A 21,423-nucleotide genomic window follows, 5' to 3' on the forward strand; every position below is an offset into this window, starting at 1 on the left:
TTGTTTGATTACCCACCCTGACTGTCAATGTTCAAGTTTGTTTGATTACCCACCCTGACTGTCAATGTTCAAGTTTGTTTGATTACCCACCCTGACTGTCAATGTTCAAGTTTAATATTTTGTCCACAAAATGAGGGACCCCCCACAACACCCCCCCCCCCCCCCAAAAAAAAAGCATACCGCAAAGCAATGCATTGTTGACAAAGGCATATCTTGAAGACTTCCCGTAAGTAACAAAAGGTATTTCAGGTGCACTTACTATAAACAGACAGAACAGTACATACTATGACCACTGATATGTAAATGATGCCCTGACTAGACTGGGACCCCCCACCCCCCAACCAAATAATGGGTGTATGGTATAACAAGTTAACTCTGTGATAAATCATAAATGGCTTTATGCTAATTTAAAAGTTTTATAAGCCTAAGTCTTGCTGTTGGGTATGACCACTACAGACTGAGGTTTGTATACATTAAAAAAAAGTTCGTTTTGTTTAACGACACTACTAGAGCACATTGATTAATTAATCATCGGCTATTGGATGTCAAACTTTTGGTAATTCTGACCCATAGTCATCAAAGGAAACCCACTATATTTTTCCTAATGCCGCAAGGGATCTTTTATATGCACATCCCACAGACAGAAAAGCACATACCACGGCCTTTGACCAGTTGTGGTGCACTGGTTGAAATGGAAAAAACTATTTTGTATACATGGGCAGATGTTAATGTTAGGAGATAAAAACACTAGTGTTGAGCTATTGTATCAGGGGGTGGATCCAGGAAATATTGACGGTGGGGGTGAGGGGTGAAATTATCTGTACTAAGCAACAACAAGAACAACAAAAACAAAGGCACTTGAACTATTTCCTGAAAAAAGTAACCCAACGGAATTTTTTTTAAAAAGAAGAAAAAAAAAGGAGTCACTTAAACATACATGTATTTAGTGGGGTTGGGTTCATTCATTTGTCAAATGTTTGTCACTAACAGAAGCCGGAAGGAAATGTTTTATTCAGTGACACATTCAACACATTTTATTTACTGTTATATGGTGTCGGACATATGGTTAATGACCACACATATATCGAGAGAGGAAACCCGCTGTCGCCACATCATGGGCTACTCTTTTCGATCAGCAGCAAGGGATCTTTTATATGTACCATCCCACAGACAAGATAGTATATACCATGGCCTTTGTTACACCAGTTGTGGAGCACTGTCTGGAACGAAAAATAGCCCAATGGGCCCATCGACGGGAATCGATCCTAGATCGATCATGCATCAGTCGAGCGTTGTACCACTTAACTACGTCCTGCCCCTAACAGAAGATGGATAGGATCTACCTCAGATAGTTGAGCACACACCCGAGGTGCTTTGGATCGAACCTCCCTGGTGGACCCATTCTCTGAATGGGTTTTTCGGTAGTGCTTCATGACAGATATAGCTAAGGTCATGGTATGTGCTATCCTGTTTGTGGGAAAGTGGATATAAAAGATCTCTTGCTGCGAATGGAAAAATGTACATGGTTTCCTCTGAAGACTACATAATTATCACGTTTGAAATCCAATAGCTGATGATTAATAAATCAATGTGCTATAGTGGTGTAGTTAAATAACAAATTAAAAATAAAAATAGCAAAAAACCCAAAACATGACAGAAGAATTCTATGATCCATAAAACTATGTTATATCAAGTTCATTTATATAAACGTGACAGAACAGAAACAAAAAGAAAAAGAAACAAAAACAACTTAACCAACTATTGAAAAACACACAAAACCATTCCCCCCCCCCCCCCCAAAACCCCCCCCCCCCAACTAATCCTATTATAATTGAACAGCACTGGGCTGGGGACTGTACGGCTGCCAAAAATAGCGAACAAACAGGTAGAGTTTGGAGAAGAATTTGCTGGAAATACATCTGTGTAGAGTGAGTTCTCTCCGGACAACACTGCCATCCACAGAGCAAACACGAAGACATGACAGAAACACGGCCTCCATAATAACTGACAAGTAACGACAGCCTTCCGCGGCTTTGACAACATCAGAAACTGACAGGTCAAAACCAAAGGCACTGGTGTTGTACACATCGGTATAGACATTTTTTTAAGAGAACTGATTCTGTTACTTAAAATGTATTCACGTCGTGAAACACAAAGCCAGAATTTTTAAATGACGAGAAAAGTTGTTTACTAACAGCTTGCTGTCAACACCCGAGGAAGAAACCGATGTGTTTTACTTTTAAAAATACTAAGAGACTGAATATCAAGAGATATGTGCCATTATTCCTGCTGAGTTAAAAACTAGGGAATTGTTGGATTATTGTGAATAGGTTGATTTTACTACTAGATGTGTTGGGAATTCCTTGAAAACAAGAAAAGAACTTGTGCATCGAAATAATTACAAATCATATACATATTTGTTTGTGGATTCTGTTTTGGTCTTTGGTATTCTACAAGTGATATTACACATGGAGTGAACAAAATTATATTATGCATCAGAATTGATAAACAATAACTTGTAGATTCCAATGTGAAAAAAACACAACCACTGATTCTGTTTGAATTCACTACTACCAGTGTTTGAACGTTTTTAAAAAGACATATAAATATGTGGATCATTCCTGGGTATATGTAATCAAAACACATGTACCTGTTTACCACTGTCAAAACACTGAAGAAAATGGCCGACAATGAGATGTTACGGATAACAAAACAACATGTTGAATTACACAGGAACTGTATTCACAATAATGATCATGGATACTTAATAACATGAGGAAAATGGTTTGTTTATTGTCTATTTTGTTTTCTAAAAGTAATTTTCATATGATGTAAGGAATTATGAAAAGATAAAATGTTTCCTGAGACAGCACGGAAGTAGAGAAACTCGACTTTTAGAATTAATATTTATTAACACCATAAAATAATTAAAAAACAATAAAAATTAATATTTGGTGTAAAAAGAATAAGTACATCAATTAATTAAAGAAGAACTTAAAAACAAATTATAAAAATAATTTTGAAGGCTATTCTTAAAGTAGCATTAGGACGTCAATGAGATTGTATTTTAAGAAAGAAATGTTTTGTACAACATAAAAAAAGTCTTTATTTGGCTTAAACGTTAACTTTAAAATAAAAATGTTAACTATGACCTATGCAGTTTAAATTAATTTCACTGTCTACTTTGTATTCCCAGTTCTGTGTGAAAAGTGTTATTCATAGTTTAGCTTTCATGCGGGTGCCACAAAATACCGTAATTCCTCTAAAATTACGACACCTCTAAAATTTCGACTGTGAGTTTTTCTATAGCACATTAGTGCCAAAATACTTCTAAAACTACGACCACAGGCAAAAATGTGAATTAAAATTTCGACCACTCTGTTCTTGGGACTTTTTTTTTTATAGTTGGCTATTAATTTGCCCACACTCCAGTCAAAGGTATATGTGTGGTAAATCAAACCAGGATAAAAGTTTAATAATAAATAAAAACAAAGAAATTAGAACAGTTACAAAGTTAGTACCTCAATGTACTAACATGAAATAAACATACTTTGTGGTCTTGAATGCAAAAGCAAGACAGTAAAACATTGTTTACATTCATGTTAGCTTTGGTTCTTTGATCTCCCAATGCTAAACTGATGTCTATTTCAAGCTGCACATGTGGGGTAAACTTAATTTGGTCATGACAAAAACAACTAATTTAATAAGCACAAATAGGTATTCTCTTATTAGTAATTTATGAATAGTTGTCATCCACACGCACACGCAAATGGCCGTGATTTAACCACATCTGCAGTATAGACACACATAAAATTTGCTGCATGTGACCAAGATATGTGTGCAAAGGAGGTTTTGGAGGTCCAACACCCCCACCCACCCTGGACACTTGAGCACTATATATGTTTAGGGTATCATAAACTTCGCTAGTCTTGACACTCCCCTAAAATTACTACACAGTGCCTGGTGTTTTGAATATATTTCATTATCCGCAATGGACAACACATTCGCAATTACTCATGGAACAGAATGTTTTAATTTCGTGACCGTATAACATGCATGTCATAACTAATGCACAGGGAGTGGAGCAAGGAAGAGACAGAACTATTATACAGTATCACACACAAACCTGATCTGAATTAATGAATGCTGAATGACTCATCCGCTATTGGGTGCCGGAAAAGGTAAGGGTATGGCAATATTATTTACATTAAGAATAAACTTTATATAATTATGTAAAACCACAGTGTAAAGAGCTGTTGGGAAAAAGTACAATACAATACAATACAATACAATACAATACAATACAATACAATACAATACAATACAATACAATACAATACAATACAATACAATACAAAACAATACAAATATCAAGCTAAGTATATTTTAGAACTTTGTATAGAACTCAAAGTGTTTTAAAAACTTGAAAATTAATTCTGGGTGGAATTTAAGATTCCAAAAATGTTACCAAATATATTGTTTCTAATTGGCTTCAGATCACACTCCACCAAAATGTGGTGCACAGTCAGTTTTTTTTTTTTTGGGGGGGGGGGGGCTGGTTTTAACATTACTTTAACATAAAATTAACTGTAACCCACCCACCCCAAAAGCCATAAACTACAAGATAAAATTCAGTCTTGTAATTACACAGACATGTATGTAATAAATAATAAATACACACATAGCCATCACTGTCAAGCATCAATGGACTTTGAAGCATGTTCCAATAATCTAGATTACAAAATATATGTGAAATTTGTTTAAGTAATAGTTTGGTTTCAATACTACAGTATTTGTGTAAGGTCCATGCAAGTTAGTAGAACAGGCATCTTTAAAGGAACATATATTAGTTTGGTTTCAATACTACAGTATTTGTGTAAGGTCCATGCAAGTTAGTAGAACAGGCATCTTTAAAGGAACATATATTAGTTTGGTTTCAATACTACAGTATTTGTGTAAGGTCCATGCAAGTTAGTAGAACAGGCATCTTTAAAGGCACATGTATTAGTTTGGTTTCAATACTACAGTATTTGTGTAAGGTCCATGCAAGTTAGTAGAACAGGCATCTTTAAAGGCACAGATATTAGTTTGGTTTCAATACTACAGTATTTGTGTAAGGTCCATGCAAATTAGTAGAACAGGCATCTTTAAAGGCACATATATTAGTTTGGTTTCAATACTACAGTATTTGTGTAAGGTCCATGCAAGTTAGTAGAACAGGCATCTTTAAAGGCACAGATATTAGTTTGGTTTCAATACTACAGTATTTGTGTAAGGTCCATGCAAGTTAGTAGAACAGGCATCTTTAAAGGAACATATATTAGTTTGGTTTCAATACTACAGTATTTGTGTAAGGTCCATGCAAGTTAGTAGAACAGGCAACTTTAAAGGCACATATATTAGTTTGGTTTCAATACTACAGTATTTGTGTAAGGTCCATGCAAGTTAGTAGAACAGGCATCTTTAAAGGCACATATATTAGTTTGGTTTCAATACTACAGTATTTGTGTAAGATCCATGCAAGTTAGTAGAACAGGCATCTTTAAAGGCACAGATATTAGTTTCAGCCCATAAAAATAGACACCAAGTTTAGTTAATCTACAAAGCTGCAACACAAATTTGGATATCGTTATAACAAAGAGAAGCTAAGGTCTGTGATGATTAAACAGGAAAATACCGTCAAAAGTAAGTTGAGCTTGTCTCATTAAACATTAATTCTTAGACAAACGTGCGTTTTTAAAAACTAGGATATGTCTCTTTAAGTTTATAATTTTCAAGGTCTAAATAATAAGAGCAATATTATTGTTGTTAATGCATTTCCTTCTGTCGATAGCTCCGAGCAATATTAAAATAATCGGCTTCACGGCACTGTTTGATAACTGAATCATAAATACTTGCCTGTGGTCATTTTGTCTAGATATTAACAACACACAGACAGTTTCTTCTGAATTATACAGAATTTGTTAGTTTGTAATGTGTTGATCATGAATGTAGACGTAAGTACACATAGAAATGGCTTTACTTATTGCTAATTTACTTTGTTAAACTGAACAAGAAAATGGAATATGTTACTTCTCAGCAATTTTTAATCTGCATTTACATGGAAATGGCTTTGAGAAAGAAAAACAAATTAAGAAAAATTTGGAGGGTTTTGAAAAGTATGGTGTTATTGTGAGCAATTCATAAAACAACCATGGCAAAAACAGTTTGCTGGTAGTACTAAAAAAAAAAAGGGAAATTCTCACATTTTCCATCTATGCTATTAGCTTCAAACATCGACCCTTGCAATTAAGAAAATGTCTATAGCAAAAACATGCTGTGACAAAAAAACCTGAATATAGTCCACAGTACAAAATGTGCCATAGAGAATCAAAAGCTCCACGGCATTGCTGCCATCCTGCCATCATGACCAGCAAGAGATCTTTTATATGCACTTTCCTAAAAACAGGACATTACATCCAAATGACTTCAACTCTTTGCATGCGGCCTCGGTGGCGTCGTGGTTAGGCCATCGGTCTACAGGCTGGTAGGTACTGGGTTCGGATCCCAGTCGAGGCATGGGATTTTTAATCTAGATACCGACTCCAAACCATGAGTGAGTGCTCCGCAGGGCTCAATGGGTAGGTGTAAACCACTTGCACCGACCAGTGATCCATAACTGGTTCAACAAATTCCATGGTTTGTGCTATCCTGCCTGTGGGAAGCGCAAATAAAAGATCCCTTGCTGCCTGTCATAAAAGAGTAGCCTATGTGGTGACAGCGGGTTTCCTCTAAAAAAACCAGTGTCAGAATGACCATATGTTTGACGTCCAATAGCCGATGATAAGATAAAAAATCAATGTGCTCTAGTGGCGTCGTTAAATAAAACAAACTTTACTTTACTTTGCATGCTGCCCAAATGTTACATCTTTCAGACCCACTGCCAACAGGATTTGCTGCCTGGTGGGAACTCTTTATTTCAGTCAAAATGTATATCAGTGTCCTACTAATACCATAGTAATAATTATAATCACTGAAACTCATCAAGAATATTTCAAATAATTTTGCTAGAAGCAAACGCTGGAATAGGTCTCTCTAGAGCAGTAGGTAGAGGGAAAACATACCAGTCCTGGGACCTAATTCACAAAGGTCTCTTAGGCTCTGCTAGACAACAAAGCATTCTCTTTGTAAGTCTGTTAGCATTGCCCTGTGAGATCGCAAAGTTGAGAGAGTTTAGTGAATTAGGCCCCTGGTGTACCAACTGTAATGAGAAAATAAAACTCTTTTACCATAAGTTAATATATATTTATGGTATTTTCTCTTTTCCAGATTAACCACAACTAGAACAAAATGACGTCTGGATCCGCCATTCTGTTCCTGACATTCATTGGTTCAACACTTGGTTCCAACTGCTCCATCAACGTCACACCAGAGTGTTCGTGTGAACAACACACACCATCTCTTGTAAACATCCACTGTTCTTTCGCCGGTCAAGACAACATAACACAGACGCTGGTTCAGAACAGCTCCTCGAGTCCACCAATCAAAATCCACGTACTGGATATTGCAGGAAGTAACCTTACCTCACTTCCCTCCAGTTTCCTAGAGGGAGTGGAATCGATCAACCGTGTGGACTTCAGCCACAACTTGTTTCCTGATGTACCACCGTGTCTTCAGATGGTGAACAATGTCACAGTCATCAATCTCTCGTACAACCAGATCAAGAGTGTTAATTTATCAGAACTTCACACTCAAGGTCTTGACATTTCACACAACGTACTGAGCGAGGTACACCTCTGTGACATATTTCCCAAACAGATGGACTTTCTCAACATTTCACAGAATAACATTGAGGAAATCCCACAAAATCTGTGGATGGTCGCAGAAAATCTTGACATCAGTTTCAACCATATTTCTCATCTGTCAAATGCTGCAAGTTCTTCCACTAAATATTTATACCTGCGAGGGAACTCTCTGCAGACCATACCAGACAATTGGTTTCTTGGACTTAAGGACTTAATTGCTGTGGACATATCACAAAACCAAATGAAATCTCTAACGAACAAAACATTCATTGGACTGTCGACCCTACTGGATCTGCAGATGTCCCAAAACCAGCTATCTGATCTTGGTGAAGGTGTTTTTCAAAATATGTTTCTGCTCAGAAATCTCAGCCTGAATGAAAACAAAATCCGTGAGCTTAGAGCATCAACGTTCAAAGGACTTGAAGAAAGTCTGGCAGAACTTCGAATTGGCAAAAACGAACTTGAAACAATTGCCAGTGACACATTCAAAAACCTTCTTGATCTGCACCACCTTGATCTTTCAGACAATGTGAAAATACGAACTGTTGACCATGTCAGCTTCCCGCCACATCTGACTCTTCTGAACCTGAGTCACTGTAATCTGCAGCAAATTGAAGACTGCAAGTTCTTCAAGTCTTACGACCTCCAACACCTTGACCTCAGCAACAACAATTTGACCTGCAGCTGCCACCTCTCCTGGCTGTACCTGAAATTTGGGAGCAGACGGCAAGCTGGCCAGCAGACGTCAGACCCCCAGTGGACCTGTCACATGGCAGACGACAACATAATACAGCAAGTTCAGGACGACCTGTCTCTGTGTCTCAGCGACTCTTTCGGTGTTCATCACTGCCGCATTCTAAACCCCGAGGATGTTAACATCACAATTCTGGTATCGGCAGACAAGAACGGGATTCTCGCCACATGGGAGATACAGCCTGAAAGTGCCATAGCGCTGTCCGAGGGATTCAAAGTCTCGTACGCCTCTGAAGATGGGTCGTTCCAGTCCCCTGTCCTTGACAAGACCAAGCGGCTGTTCATGTTCGACCACGTGGAGGAAAGTGGCGGGTTCACCATCTGTGTCCACCTCCTGGAGAACGCGACCACGACGCTGAAACAGACGTGTCACTTGGTGGTCAAGGAAAACTACCAGATCATCATCGGGATCCTGGCCGGGGTGGTGTTCCTCGTTCCGTGCATAGCGGCCATGACATACATCCTGCTCAAGGACCGGCGGATGATGTACCGCCGCGTGAACACCGAGGTCGATAACTGCTGCGACGAGCACAAACAGAAGAACGGGCTGGAAGTGACAGCTGCTGCACAGAACGACGTGGAGAAGACAACAATGGTGAGACATAACGGGAAAACACCATCGGCTGAACCATGTGTTCAGGTCAGTGTCAGTGTCGTGTGTGAAGTGCCGGCAGTAAAAAGACTGCATGGGGTGGAGACGCCACTGGACGTAAAGAGACTGGAAGATGTCGAAACGTCGCTGCCAACAACAGACGCTGAGGTGGAAACGCCACTGGATGTAAAGAGACTGGAAGATGTCAACATGTCGCTGCCAACAACAGACACGGACCTAGCAGTTATTAACAGAGGGTACATCAGTGACAGTGAGGTTTTCAACCCAGATAATGTGAACACTCATCATGCTGTTGTCGAAAACAGTCAGATTAAAACAGTGACTAGGTTATAACCAAACTTTAGTGAAGCTAAACAATGTAATATACAAGCAACATGTACAGTTATTTCTAACTATATAATTTACATATATATATAAACATTGTGCAAGACCATATTTACATGTTTACATACAATATATGTAAAACCATCTTTAAATGTATTTACAAATGTACGGCCATCTTTACATGACATTGTATGAGCAGTGTTCGATATAAGACTTTATCTGTTTGTGCTGACAGGAGAAAATCAGTGGTTGTCCAGTGGACAAGTCAAAATATTCAATGCAGTTTCATTTTGAGTAATCAAAAACATTGTGCTTGCACTTGAATTAAACTAAACACTTTATTTGAATGTGTAAAAATATTGGTGGACAGGTAGATTTTTAAAAACGTTATGTACAGTGAAACCTCTAAAAACCAGACCCTCTGTAAACCGGAAATTTTTCACGGTACTTTATTAAAAATCAGTACAGAACTTAGCCTCTCTAAACCGGATACCTCTAAAAGTCAGACATTTTGATTGGTTTCGAGGGTGTCCAGTTTATAGGGGTTCCACTGCTTTTTACTATCGCTGGTAAGTGATGGGTATTATCACAATGTTTGTTTTGCGATATATTGCAATACATATTGTTAAAAATTTATATTGCGGTATTATATACCCTGCATCTCGAATATTTACATTCACACAAATACACATTTTGTTCCTTATCGTGTTGCTATTCGCTATGCAAGTTTTAGATATCACTACACCATTGTAAAACATAAAATAGTTCTACTGATCAGCAATTGTCACTATTGAAAACTTGGAAAAAAAAAGAGTTCCCTGTACAGAACAGTATTTTATTTTTACTTTGCTGGAGCCTGCTAAGTTCGCCTAATAATATTGTAAGAGTCAACTTGTAAGTTCTTGTTACATGTTGCAGTATTAGCCAAGAATCGCTGCCTGTCAGATACTAGTGCAGGCACTGAAATAAGCAAAGTGCCTGGTAACCCATGTACAGTTTATCATACATTACAAACCTGGTAACCTATAGGTAATGACACATATTTATGAATTTTACAATTTCTGTTATCTTCCCTTCACAAACTTGCTAATACTCTGTTATTCATTCATAACACTGGTTGTAAACCTGCTAATACTTGTGTGTATGTATGTATGTGTATATGTGTGTGTGTGTATGTGTGCGTGTGTGTGCGTGCGTGTGTGTGAGTGTGTGTGTGTCTGCGTGCGTGTGTGCGTGTGTGTTATGGTTGGGTTTGTTTCTTTTTTTTAATTTTAGAGAATGAGGCACCATTCTCGACTTTCTTCACATGTGGAAATCTCTTGGTAAACTGAACGACTGTTCTCCAATTATTTTGATAATAAACACACTGGAATTACAGTATGTAACTGTTCAGACCAACACGGCCTTGATAAAATCATCTGCTAAAGTTAGTTTGTTTTGTTTAATGACACCACTAGAGCACATTCATTTATTAATCATTGGCTACTGGATGTCAAACATTTGGTAATTTTGACATATAGTCTTACAGAGAAAACCCGCTACATTTTTCCATTAGTAGCAAAGAATATTTTACATGCGCCATCCCACAGACAGGATAGTACATACCACTGCCTTTGCTATACCAGTTGTGGTTCACTGGCTGGAACGAGAAATAGCCCAACGGGTCCACCGATAGGGATCGATCCCAGACCAACTATACGTCAAGCGAGCACTTTACCACTGGGTTAAGTCTTGCCCTGATAAGTATTTGCTCTATCACTAATCCACTAAGGAGTAGTCAAAAATAGTCAAAAATATTAAAATGTGTGGCTGAGGCAGAATTAGTATTCTTATATTCTCATTTAACATCATAAATAACAATACACTCAAACATTGTTTCACTTTGCTTACATTCTCATTTAACATCATAAATAACAATACACTCAAACATTGTTTCACTTTGCTTACATTCTCATTTAACATCATAAATAACAATACACTCAAACATTGTTTCACTTTGCTTACATTCTCATTTAACATCATAAATAACAATACACTCAAACATTGTTTCACTTTGCTTACATTCTCATTTAACATCATAAATAACAATACACTCAAACATTGTTTCACTTTGCTTACATTCTCATTTTATGTCATAAACAAATGATATGTTCAGACATTGTTTCATTTTGTTTTTATCATTGTGTATATTAACTAATATATTCAAGTCAATTAAATAAAATGAATTTTCAAAGTATTTTCAGTTTGTTTTTATTAATGTGAGAAAAGATTACGAATAATCAATCTAAAACAGACAGAAAGATAACAGTAAAAACTTGGTGTTAAACTCAGTTTGTTTTGTTTAACACCACCACTGGAGTACATTGTTTAATTCCCCATGGATGTCAAACAGTTCGTAATTCTGATGTACAGTCTTAGTGGAAACCCACTAAATTTTTTCCATTAAAGGGACATTTCTGAGTTTGCTGCTTTGTAAGCTGTTTCCAACTATTAAAACATTTCTATGATTAAACTTACACATTTAATAATTTTTTATCATTTAGAATATCTGTGTCTGTATATTCAATGTGTTTCTGGTTGTCTTAATATTTGTAAGAAGCATAAACTGGATTTTGAAGAAAAAAAAAATGTTTAAGAAATAAAATGTACAAAATATTAGAATAACATCTTAAAAATGGCAGAAAACTCCGGAATGTCCCTTTAACACCATAGGATCTTTTATGTGTATTTTCCCATAGACAGGACAAAACATACTATGGATGTCGACACATGTACATATCTACCAATCGTGGGGCAATGACAGGGTTTGATCCCACAACTCAAGCACTCCGGGAGCACATTCTATCAATATCATCTGAGATTCAAGAGTGCTGTCCCTGCTTATTATAATTCACTGACAATCGACTTCACTTTACCAGGAAGGATACTGAAGCATGAAATACATACTATTTTAATTCACTGACAATCGACTTCACTTTACCAGGAAGGATACTAAAGCATGAAATACATACTATTAAATAGGACCAGAATCCTATCAAAGGGGTCAAATATTGATTGAGGTTGGCACGGCAAGTGTTGCCTTCAGTTTAATGCAAGACATCCCCCTTACAATTATCATTACTGCATGATTTTCTTAACCCTAAACCTAAACTTAACCCATTTTTTTTCTGGGGGAGGCCCCCCATAACCCCTGTTGATTGTGGTTGCATTCACTTCCATAGCACCATACCCAAAAATGTCTTTCTGACAGAAACACTGTATTGCAACCCACACATCAGCTACTGTGACATTATTGATGACCACCTTTAACAATGCATTCTTTTGAATTTATTACATTGTTTACATAGAGGAAAGAGGTAGCTGAACACCCTGTTGGTTATTTCATTGGGTTAAGTGGACAATAAAACATATATTTGTATTATTTTATCTGACAACTTACACTTTGACAGTGCAACATAAAAAAACAAATTGAGTCACTGTTTTCACCACAGTTTGATTTCACACTAGTCAAATAAAAAGAAGTCATCAGTTTGTTTCACTAGAGTTCAACTGGGGCAATTTAATCTTGTGTAATTCAGTATTTACTCCTAAGCCCACTATACAGCTTTTGTTCTCTATAATCTTCAGATATTTTAAAATAATTAGGAGATAACCATATGGAGTTTTTAGATTTGTGGGTGTTATTGTCTATTTGATCTCGCAAATGTCATTTTTCACCCAAAGTGTAAGCCTGAGGTAAAAAATTAAACATTTGTGAGCATGAAACAGACAATAACACCCGCAAATCTAAAAAAAATCCATATGGTTATGTCCATTGTAAACTGAATCGTTTTTCTACGGAACTAACTGTATATTTGGTATTTCTTGAAAGAAATACCTGGCTACAATCTAACTGTAGACCCTTGAATCGTGAACTTCGCCTCTTCCAGTTGCTAATGATGTCACTTTCTAAAGACATCATTAGCTTTCCGGGTGTTATTGTCTATTTGATCCCGGAAAAAGAATGTAATTAACCAATCACAACACAGAATACACTTGCAGCCAGTTTACAATTTGCAATAAACAGTGTGTTCCAGACAGGATAAAGGAGAAAGCCTTATTTGAAATGGCCTACTAGAACAATCTAGCCAGTGATCTGTTGTAAATCCCTCCAGCTTATATTGAAACTTCCACACAAACGAACCCAAAGAGTGTATATGACATGTATTCACTCAGTCTGATATGACTTTTTCTCTTTTCATACAAACTATTTTACTGACCCGTTACTGATAACTCTGTCTTCTGTAGATGATTTACTGAACTGTTATTATTATGTATAATTTATTACTTGCTTGATGTAAAACAAGAAACAAATGAATATTTGCTTCATGACACCTCAGCACTTTTCAAATTAATGCCATTTGTTGCCCAAGATACTTGAAGACATAAGATAGTTATGCACTTAAGGTGATCTTAGTGCCAACATCGCTTCGTAGAACAGGGCCCAGAAGCCTAATTCAATAAACTATCGCAACTTTGCAATCTTCTAGTGCAATACTTGCAAAGACGATCTGATGTTGCTTAAGAGAGCTTTGTCAATAAGGCATCAGGTCAAAATAAGAGACCAAAAAACAAAAACATCTGCTAACATACAGGCTACTGCTAGAAACCCGCTGCAACCATACAGGACTACTGCTAGAGAAAAGCAGCAAGTGATCTTATAATTATAGCATATTATCATAGACAGGACAGTATATATTATGGCCTTTGATATGGCTTGCAGTGAACTCGTATGGAAAACTTACTCGTATAGGGGAAAATGCAGTGAACTCGTATGGAAATCCACAAGTGAACTCGTATGGAAGACTTACTCATATGGGGGAAAATGCAGTGAACTCGTATGGAAATTACAAACTGATATATCCAATACTGTATACTATACAGCACTTCAAGAATTTGTGTGTAGTTTTTATGCAGAGTTCGACAAATCCGCTAGCCCGCTATTTATTATTCATTGGATGCTTGTTACAGAATAAATTAAACATGATTGAACATACTTTGAACATACGGGTAACACGAAAATAGGTGACTGTCGTCGACGCACAAACTGCGGTTGACACGCAAATAGTTGACTGATGGTGACATAAATAAGAAGCATGTATACAAACAAGTGTCAAAATACACATTTAAGAGAAATATCAAAGTATATCTGCATATCCATACATCCCCATACGAGTTCACCGTTATTTTTTCCATATGAGTTCGTTTTCCGTTCATACGAGTTAGTTTCCATACGAGTTCACCGCATCCCTTTGATATACCAGTTATGGGCACCAGTTGCAACAGGAAAAAAACACAAGTCCACTGAAGGAGATTGAACCTACAACCTATCGAAGCCCAGGAAAATACTCGAGCATGGAGCTTTATCCTGTGCCTATTGTTTGACGTTTTCCTGAAATACATATCTGGTTGAAAATATACTTAACAAAGTAATATCCATTTCAACAACAAAAACATACTGTTCTAATTTGTTGTCAGTAAAGCCTACCACAGATCTTTGTGGTAATGTGCAATTTTAGTTAGATGTGACAAAACGTTTACAGCTAAAATTGTTGCAATCAAAAATGTTTCATCCAAGCAATTTTTGTCTCATGTATTTAAAATTGCACATAGTTGAAAATGTCTGCAGTGAACTGAACACAGACATATCATCTTACCACAGACATTTATAAGGCTCTATTAGGAGTGACTACTGCTTTTAAATTAAAAAGATGACCGAAACTTACTAAAATTTCCATCTGTCCGTTTCATCAACATCTCTACACATTGTCACAAAAGTCTGTGGTGATCAGAACACGGACATGTCATCTCAACAAAGAAATTAAGACATCTCCATTTAGAGATTTAAAAAGATGGTTGACATTCACCAGATTTTCAGTGATACATTCCATCTGTCCTGATCTTATCAACATCTTGGCACTTTATAGTAAAGATCTGCAGTGGGCTGAACACAAATATGTCATCTCAAACAAAGAAATCAAGAAGTCTTTAAGAAGATGGCCAAAACTTACAAGAATCTCGGCGATGCACTCCATCTGTCCCGACACTATCAACATCTTGGACAAGGCAGGATCTAGGGGGAACTCGACCATCTGCCGCCCCATCGGGGTCAGCATGCCTGTGTTGTCTAGCGCTCCCAGAATCCACAGCTGATACATTGAGTTCAAGATGTTGTCCTGAAAAAATAAATAAGTCGATTTTCTTCTCAAAAATAAATAAAGTTTGTTTTATTTAACGACGCCACTAGATCGCATTGACTTTTTTATCTTATCATCGGCTATTGGACGTCAAACATATGGTCATTCTGACAGTTTTTTAGAGGAAACCCACTGTCGCTACATAGGCTACTCTTCTACGACAGGCAGTAAGGGATCTTTTATTTGCACTTCCCATAGGCAGGATAGCACAAACCATGGCCTTTGTTGAACCAGTTATGGATCATTGGTTGGTGCAAGTGGTTTTACACCTACTCACTGAGCCATGCGGAGCACTCACTCAGGGTTTGGAGTCGGTATCTGGATTAAAAATCCCATGCCTCGACTGGGATCCAAACCCAGTACCTACCAGCCTGTAGACTGATGGCCTAACCATGACGCCACCGAGGCTGGTATTTTCTTCTCAAATCTATACATAAAAGACAGCATCTTGAAAATATAATTACTTTATTCCAACTGTTCTCAAATATATGCTTACTAAGACAAGCAAGTTTAGCAATTTGGTATTGCATTGCACTTTAAAACTACAAGCTACATTTAATCATGTTACACTTACACATTTCATTTTGTACGTCTTTTTTATTTCATTTTAACTTGATTTTTGTGCTTACATTCATTTAAAACTTATGCAAGCTGTCCTGGGCACACATCTCAGCTATCGGGGCTGTCTGTCCAGGATAAAGGTAAATACTTAATTGTTAGTGATACAGTCGTTGGTGTAGTCACCAAACACCTCCCCATTGAGCCGTTAAAACTCACTCCGAGTGGAAGCCAGTACTGGGATGTGAAATCAGTATGATGGCTTTACTACTACACTACCGAGGCTGATCATGCATGTAGCTGACATGAATAACCTTTAAGTACGACACTGACCTCTGGTGGTGGATCCATGAAGTGGAACTGTAGCAGATTCTGGACTCCGAGAGACTTCAACAGCAACACAACATTAGCAAGGTTTGTGCGCTGGATTTCTGGCACGGTCGACGTGAGCAGTTCATCTTTATACTGCCGAGCAGTATACAGTCGATAGCACTGACTGGTGAAAACAAACACAATAACAATTCAATATCACAGGCTATTACAAACAATGAGTATATGAATGAATGAAATAATAAATGAATGAATGAATGAATGAATGAATGAATGAATGAATGAATGAATGAATGAATGAAGTTTGTTTTGTTTAACGACAACACTGGAGCACAATGATTAATTAATTAATGTTCTATGAAAGGAATTGTTGCTATAGTTAATTATAGTGATGTTTAGTGAGATTTACCACTGACACATGAAAGCTTTACAACTGTTCCACAAAGCAACCTTACAATAGGCGTAAGTGCCCCTCTAACATTTAAAATCTTCAGTACAAAGAAGCTAAATAATACAATAGTATAACAACTTATTTGGAACGTTTCAGATGTATTTGTTGGTATAAGACATCAAGAATCATTGTTTGTTGTTTAAACGTCTACAGCAAACAATTTGGATTCTTTTACAGCTAACATTATACAAGTAAAGAAACACTAACCCTGGGCCTGTCCTGCCTGCACGACCTGACCTTTGGTTTGCATTGGCCTGCAATATATATATATATAATAATTAACTCATGTCGTAAAATCAGTATGGCACACTAGCTTGTATAATAATCTCTATTTATACACCTTTATAGTTTAGTCTAAAAATCTTAAATTAGTGCTAGTTTCTTTATCAGTTATTGAAATGTGATCAATTAAGACAGAAATGATTATCCAAATAATATATTAATTGTGTGTGCTCACTACATGCATATTCTATGTATTTACTCTGTAGTACAGTGAAACCTGCCTAAACTGGATCCTGAACAAACTGGAATCCTGTCAAAACCGGCCAAGTTTTATAGTCCCGAATATTTTTAAATTCTAAAATGCAAACCTTTAAATGCCGGATCCTGTTTAAATTGGATAAATACTAGGTCGACAACGTGATCCGGTTTAGAAAGGTATCAATGTATTAATATACATGTTAAAGATTTAAGAAAAATGTATCTCGGAATTATTGTTACAAGAACAGATACCTCTGAACATTAAAATAAGGCTATGTAAATGTAACTTAAAGAATGCATACCAACATGCTTAATATTTTTAGTATTAATTTCTTACTAACAAAACTATCCTGATTTACATTAAGTTAAATTCCAACATGTATGTAAACAGTCACTTACCTGACTGATGGGGAATATCTGCAGGGCATCCATACCAATTTTAGGGTTAAACACCTTCAGCTTACAGTACCCAGCATCAATCACAAAAATTATACCATCCACTGAAACAAAACAACAATGACGTCTTATGCAACTGTTTCAAGAATTCTGCGGAAGTAAATGTCTCACCTACCACAAACATAATCGGTGTTGCTGACACTTGCATCCATACATGTTCATCTAATGCATGTTTTAAACAAAATTAATAATTACATTTTATAAAACAAAATTTTTAAAAATTTAATTAAAATTTTAACACGCATTAAGATCAGAGATGCCAACCCTAGTTGGAGTGTCATAGGAATCCAGGCCTTCAAAAATAGGAATCCCAACGCCCAAAATAGGAATGTTATCAGTGATGGCTCAGAAGTGGTAAAGTCAAGTTTTAGGGCGTACCCAATTGGCAAACATGGGCGCTGTTCGGAAGACCGATTGCTATGCTCACTATTGGGAATCCATAAGTTTAAAGAACAAGGCAGGAAACCAATCTACGATTGTTGACAGTGAAGAGGGAAAAAGTTCCATTTCTCCGGTGTTAACAACATTCGTGCCTTCCAAAATACGATCCGACACCAAATACGCAAAATTACGATTTTCTTTCTAAAAATCAGAATTTCGAACAAGAGTAATAGCGTAATCCATGCTTTAAATTTGTAATGATTTCGCCAAATTCATAATGGTTGGCATCTCTGTAAGATGCACATTCATAGATATATCTATAAACAAAATTTTATTGTCGGAAATGGAGAAAAAGGAGAAACTAACATCAAGCGATACTTATATTTCTTTTGTAAAAGCAAAACAATAATTTTACACCATCCATTGAAAAAACAAGAGAAGCCTAAAAGTGATTTATAAATAACACGTGAAGTTAATCTAATTAATATTTATGAGTTTGATAAAATTATTACACAGAAGTATATGCCAAACATAATAACTGTCATTCTTGCTTGATCTACAAATGGGAAACAACCCTGTTTATCTCCACATTAATTAGCAAGGGATATTTTATACACCTTTTCCAACAGACATGATAGCACATTCCACAGCCTTTGACAATATTAGTCATGAGTCACTGACCTGACTGAACAAAATAACACCCAGTGATGAAGAGTAAACTATTCCAAATTCAGTTTAAAAATGTGTAACTGTTATTCAGCAAGTATCAGTGTTTACCGGTTAGCGACGTCTCGGCTATGTTGGTGGCCACAATACACTTCCTGATTCCGTCGGGGGCCTTCTCGAAGATCCTCGCCTGCAGATCGCTGGGCAGCTGAGAGTAGATGGGCAGAATGGTGAGAGCGGGTGCGTCATCCAGTTCCTCAAGACGCTCTGAAAATAGAACATGCAGTGAAAACGGAACTATGATTAATACAGTGACACTTCCCAAAACCGGACCCTCTGTAAACAGGAATTCCCTCTGTAAACAGGAATTCCCTCTGTAAACTGGAATTCCCTCAAAATCGAATGTTTTTCATGGTCCCTTTTCAATATCAATACAGGTCAGAACTTCTCGAAACTGGAAACCTCTTAAAACCGAACTTCTTAGTTGGTCTCGGGAGTGTCCGGTTTAGAGGGGTTTCACTGTAAAAGGTTTTTGTTTTTTGTTATCAGTGGACTTGTCTCGTAAAGCCAGTTGTTCAATATCGACTTCAATAATACAAAGACACATAAAACAGTGACTCAAGTCTTATCAACATAATTTGATAAACCAGTGGAGGTTCCAGAAAATCCATTTAGGGGATGCCCCCAGTGACATGAAGTGAAATGCCAAGGGAACTTTGGAGGAGGTTGGAGGGGGATTGTAAAAAAAAAATTAAAATTAATATATAATAAAATTATAACTATTGCAAAATTTAGGGGGTGCCCGGGCTCCTGAGGCCCCCCTAGATCCGCCTCTGAATAAACATACAAAATAACTTTAAATTCTTTTATGCAGGCTGGTGAAAACAAGCTGGCAAACAGCAAATATCTAAGGCTGTTGTAACATGCATGCCAACTATGTTTTATAATTTTTATTTCTTATTAGGAAGAAAGGAATGTTTTATTTAACGACACACTCAACACATTTTAATTAATTCCAGTTATATGGCATTGGACATATGGTTAAGGACCACACAGATATTGAGTACTTTCTTTATCAACAGCAAAAGATATTTCATATGCAGCATCCCAGACAGGATAGCACATATCACGGCCTTTGTTATACCCGTCGTGGTGCACTGACTGGAATGAGAAATAGCCCAATGGACTCACGTCCTGCATCAGATTTTAGCTGTCTATATTAAAACATAATCAATACACTAAGTACGACACCAAAACACTGAACAAAATGGTTAAAACAGATATTTAAGACAGAAAACAAAAAATCCCCTTCACCTAAAACAATTCCAATTCAGTCAATAAACTTAAAATTTTATCTGTATAAATACTAAATATATATATCAATATACACATGACCATGTTTTCTGAACAGCAAAGTCATGAATATAACAAAAACATACCTGTAATCAAATCACAGGTAACTTCAATATCTTCCTGACCAGGCATAAATATCAAAATGTCACCTGTAAAGCATTAAAAACAAATATTAACATACAAGTGTATGGCTGTTGAAGAAAAGAAAAGCAATATATAATAAACAAGAATAATCGAACAACACAAATTTTTTTCTAGTTAAATGATCAGTTGGAAGAAATTGCGTCCGGTCAACTGAAGCAATTTGTCTTTATTTTTAAAAAATTATTTGGACAATGGTCATCCGATTCCGGAAGCTGAATGTATAAGAGTTTGTTTTGTATGTCGGGTATCCGTAAGGTGGTGGGGTTTCTGGACTACTGGGGTCCCGATTATCGTGGTCTCACTGTATCTACTTACCTTCTATTCCCTGGAGGTGAACCTGAAGGGTCTGTTTGACAGCTGCGTCCACATAATCCTCAACCGGATTCTTGCTGTACATGATATCAACGGGAAATGTTCGGCCAGGAATTATGTAAACTGGAACGTTGCCGAAGAAGGAGGCAAACTTTGAGGCGTCCATTGTTGCCGAGGTGACAATGAGTTTCAAGTCTTGTCGACGACCCACAACCTGGACAACAGATTTTAGGCAAAACAGATTAACACATTTAGGTGCATTTAATAGTAATGTTCAAACCAAAACATTTCAATAGCAGTTTTAAATTGGAATTTTTCCAGCGTTCTTAAAAGGTAAACATCATTGTAAGATGCAGTGATATCATTTGAAAACCGACATCATTCAAATTCAAAATTAGCTATATTATTACAATGCTTCGACACATTAAAATAAAAACTGGTCTACTAACCTTGACCCGTCAAAATTCTATAACAAGCAGACAATGCTGTTTACAGGTTGGTATATTTTTATTTTTCATATTCTGGACAAAATATTAAGTTTAAGTTTTAAAGATGAAAAAAATAAAAAGTACATTTTGTCAA

At 36.7% G+C, this 21,423-nt stretch overlaps 2 protein-coding genes across 2 annotated transcripts in view; one reads left to right on the forward strand and one right to left on the reverse strand.

The window, feature by feature from the left end:
* The window catches only part of LOC121388495 (leucine-rich repeats and immunoglobulin-like domains protein 2), a 17,602-nt gene extending 6,580 nt beyond the window's left edge, over nt 1-11,022 (forward strand). Inside the window, exon 2 of the mRNA XM_041519850.1 lies at nt 7,309-11,022. Coding sequence (XP_041375784.1) covers nt 7,330-9,483 — 2,154 coding nt within the window. The 5' untranslated portion in view covers nt 7,309-7,329 and the 3' untranslated portion in view covers nt 9,484-11,022. The remainder of the gene's footprint in view (nt 1-7,308) is intronic.
* The window catches only part of LOC121388494 (pre-mRNA-splicing factor ATP-dependent RNA helicase PRP16-like), a 70,720-nt gene that overhangs the window by 35,919 nt on the left and 13,378 nt on the right, over nt 1-21,423 (reverse strand). The window contains exons 13-19 of the mRNA XM_041519849.1: nt 20,845-21,055; nt 20,472-20,534; nt 19,144-19,299; nt 17,929-18,029; nt 17,257-17,303; nt 16,602-16,764; nt 15,525-15,689 (exon numbers count right to left, since the gene is read on the reverse strand). Coding sequence (XP_041375783.1) covers nt 15,525-15,689; nt 16,602-16,764; nt 17,257-17,303; nt 17,929-18,029; nt 19,144-19,299; nt 20,472-20,534; nt 20,845-21,055 — 906 coding nt within the window. The remainder of the gene's footprint in view (nt 1-15,524; nt 15,690-16,601; nt 16,765-17,256; nt 17,304-17,928; nt 18,030-19,143; nt 19,300-20,471; nt 20,535-20,844; nt 21,056-21,423) is intronic.

This window comes from Gigantopelta aegis, chromosome 14, assembly GCF_016097555.1.
Source record: "Gigantopelta aegis isolate Gae_Host chromosome 14, Gae_host_genome, whole genome shotgun sequence".
NCBI classification, from domain to species: Eukaryota; Metazoa; Mollusca; class Gastropoda; order Neomphalida; family Peltospiridae; genus Gigantopelta; species Gigantopelta aegis.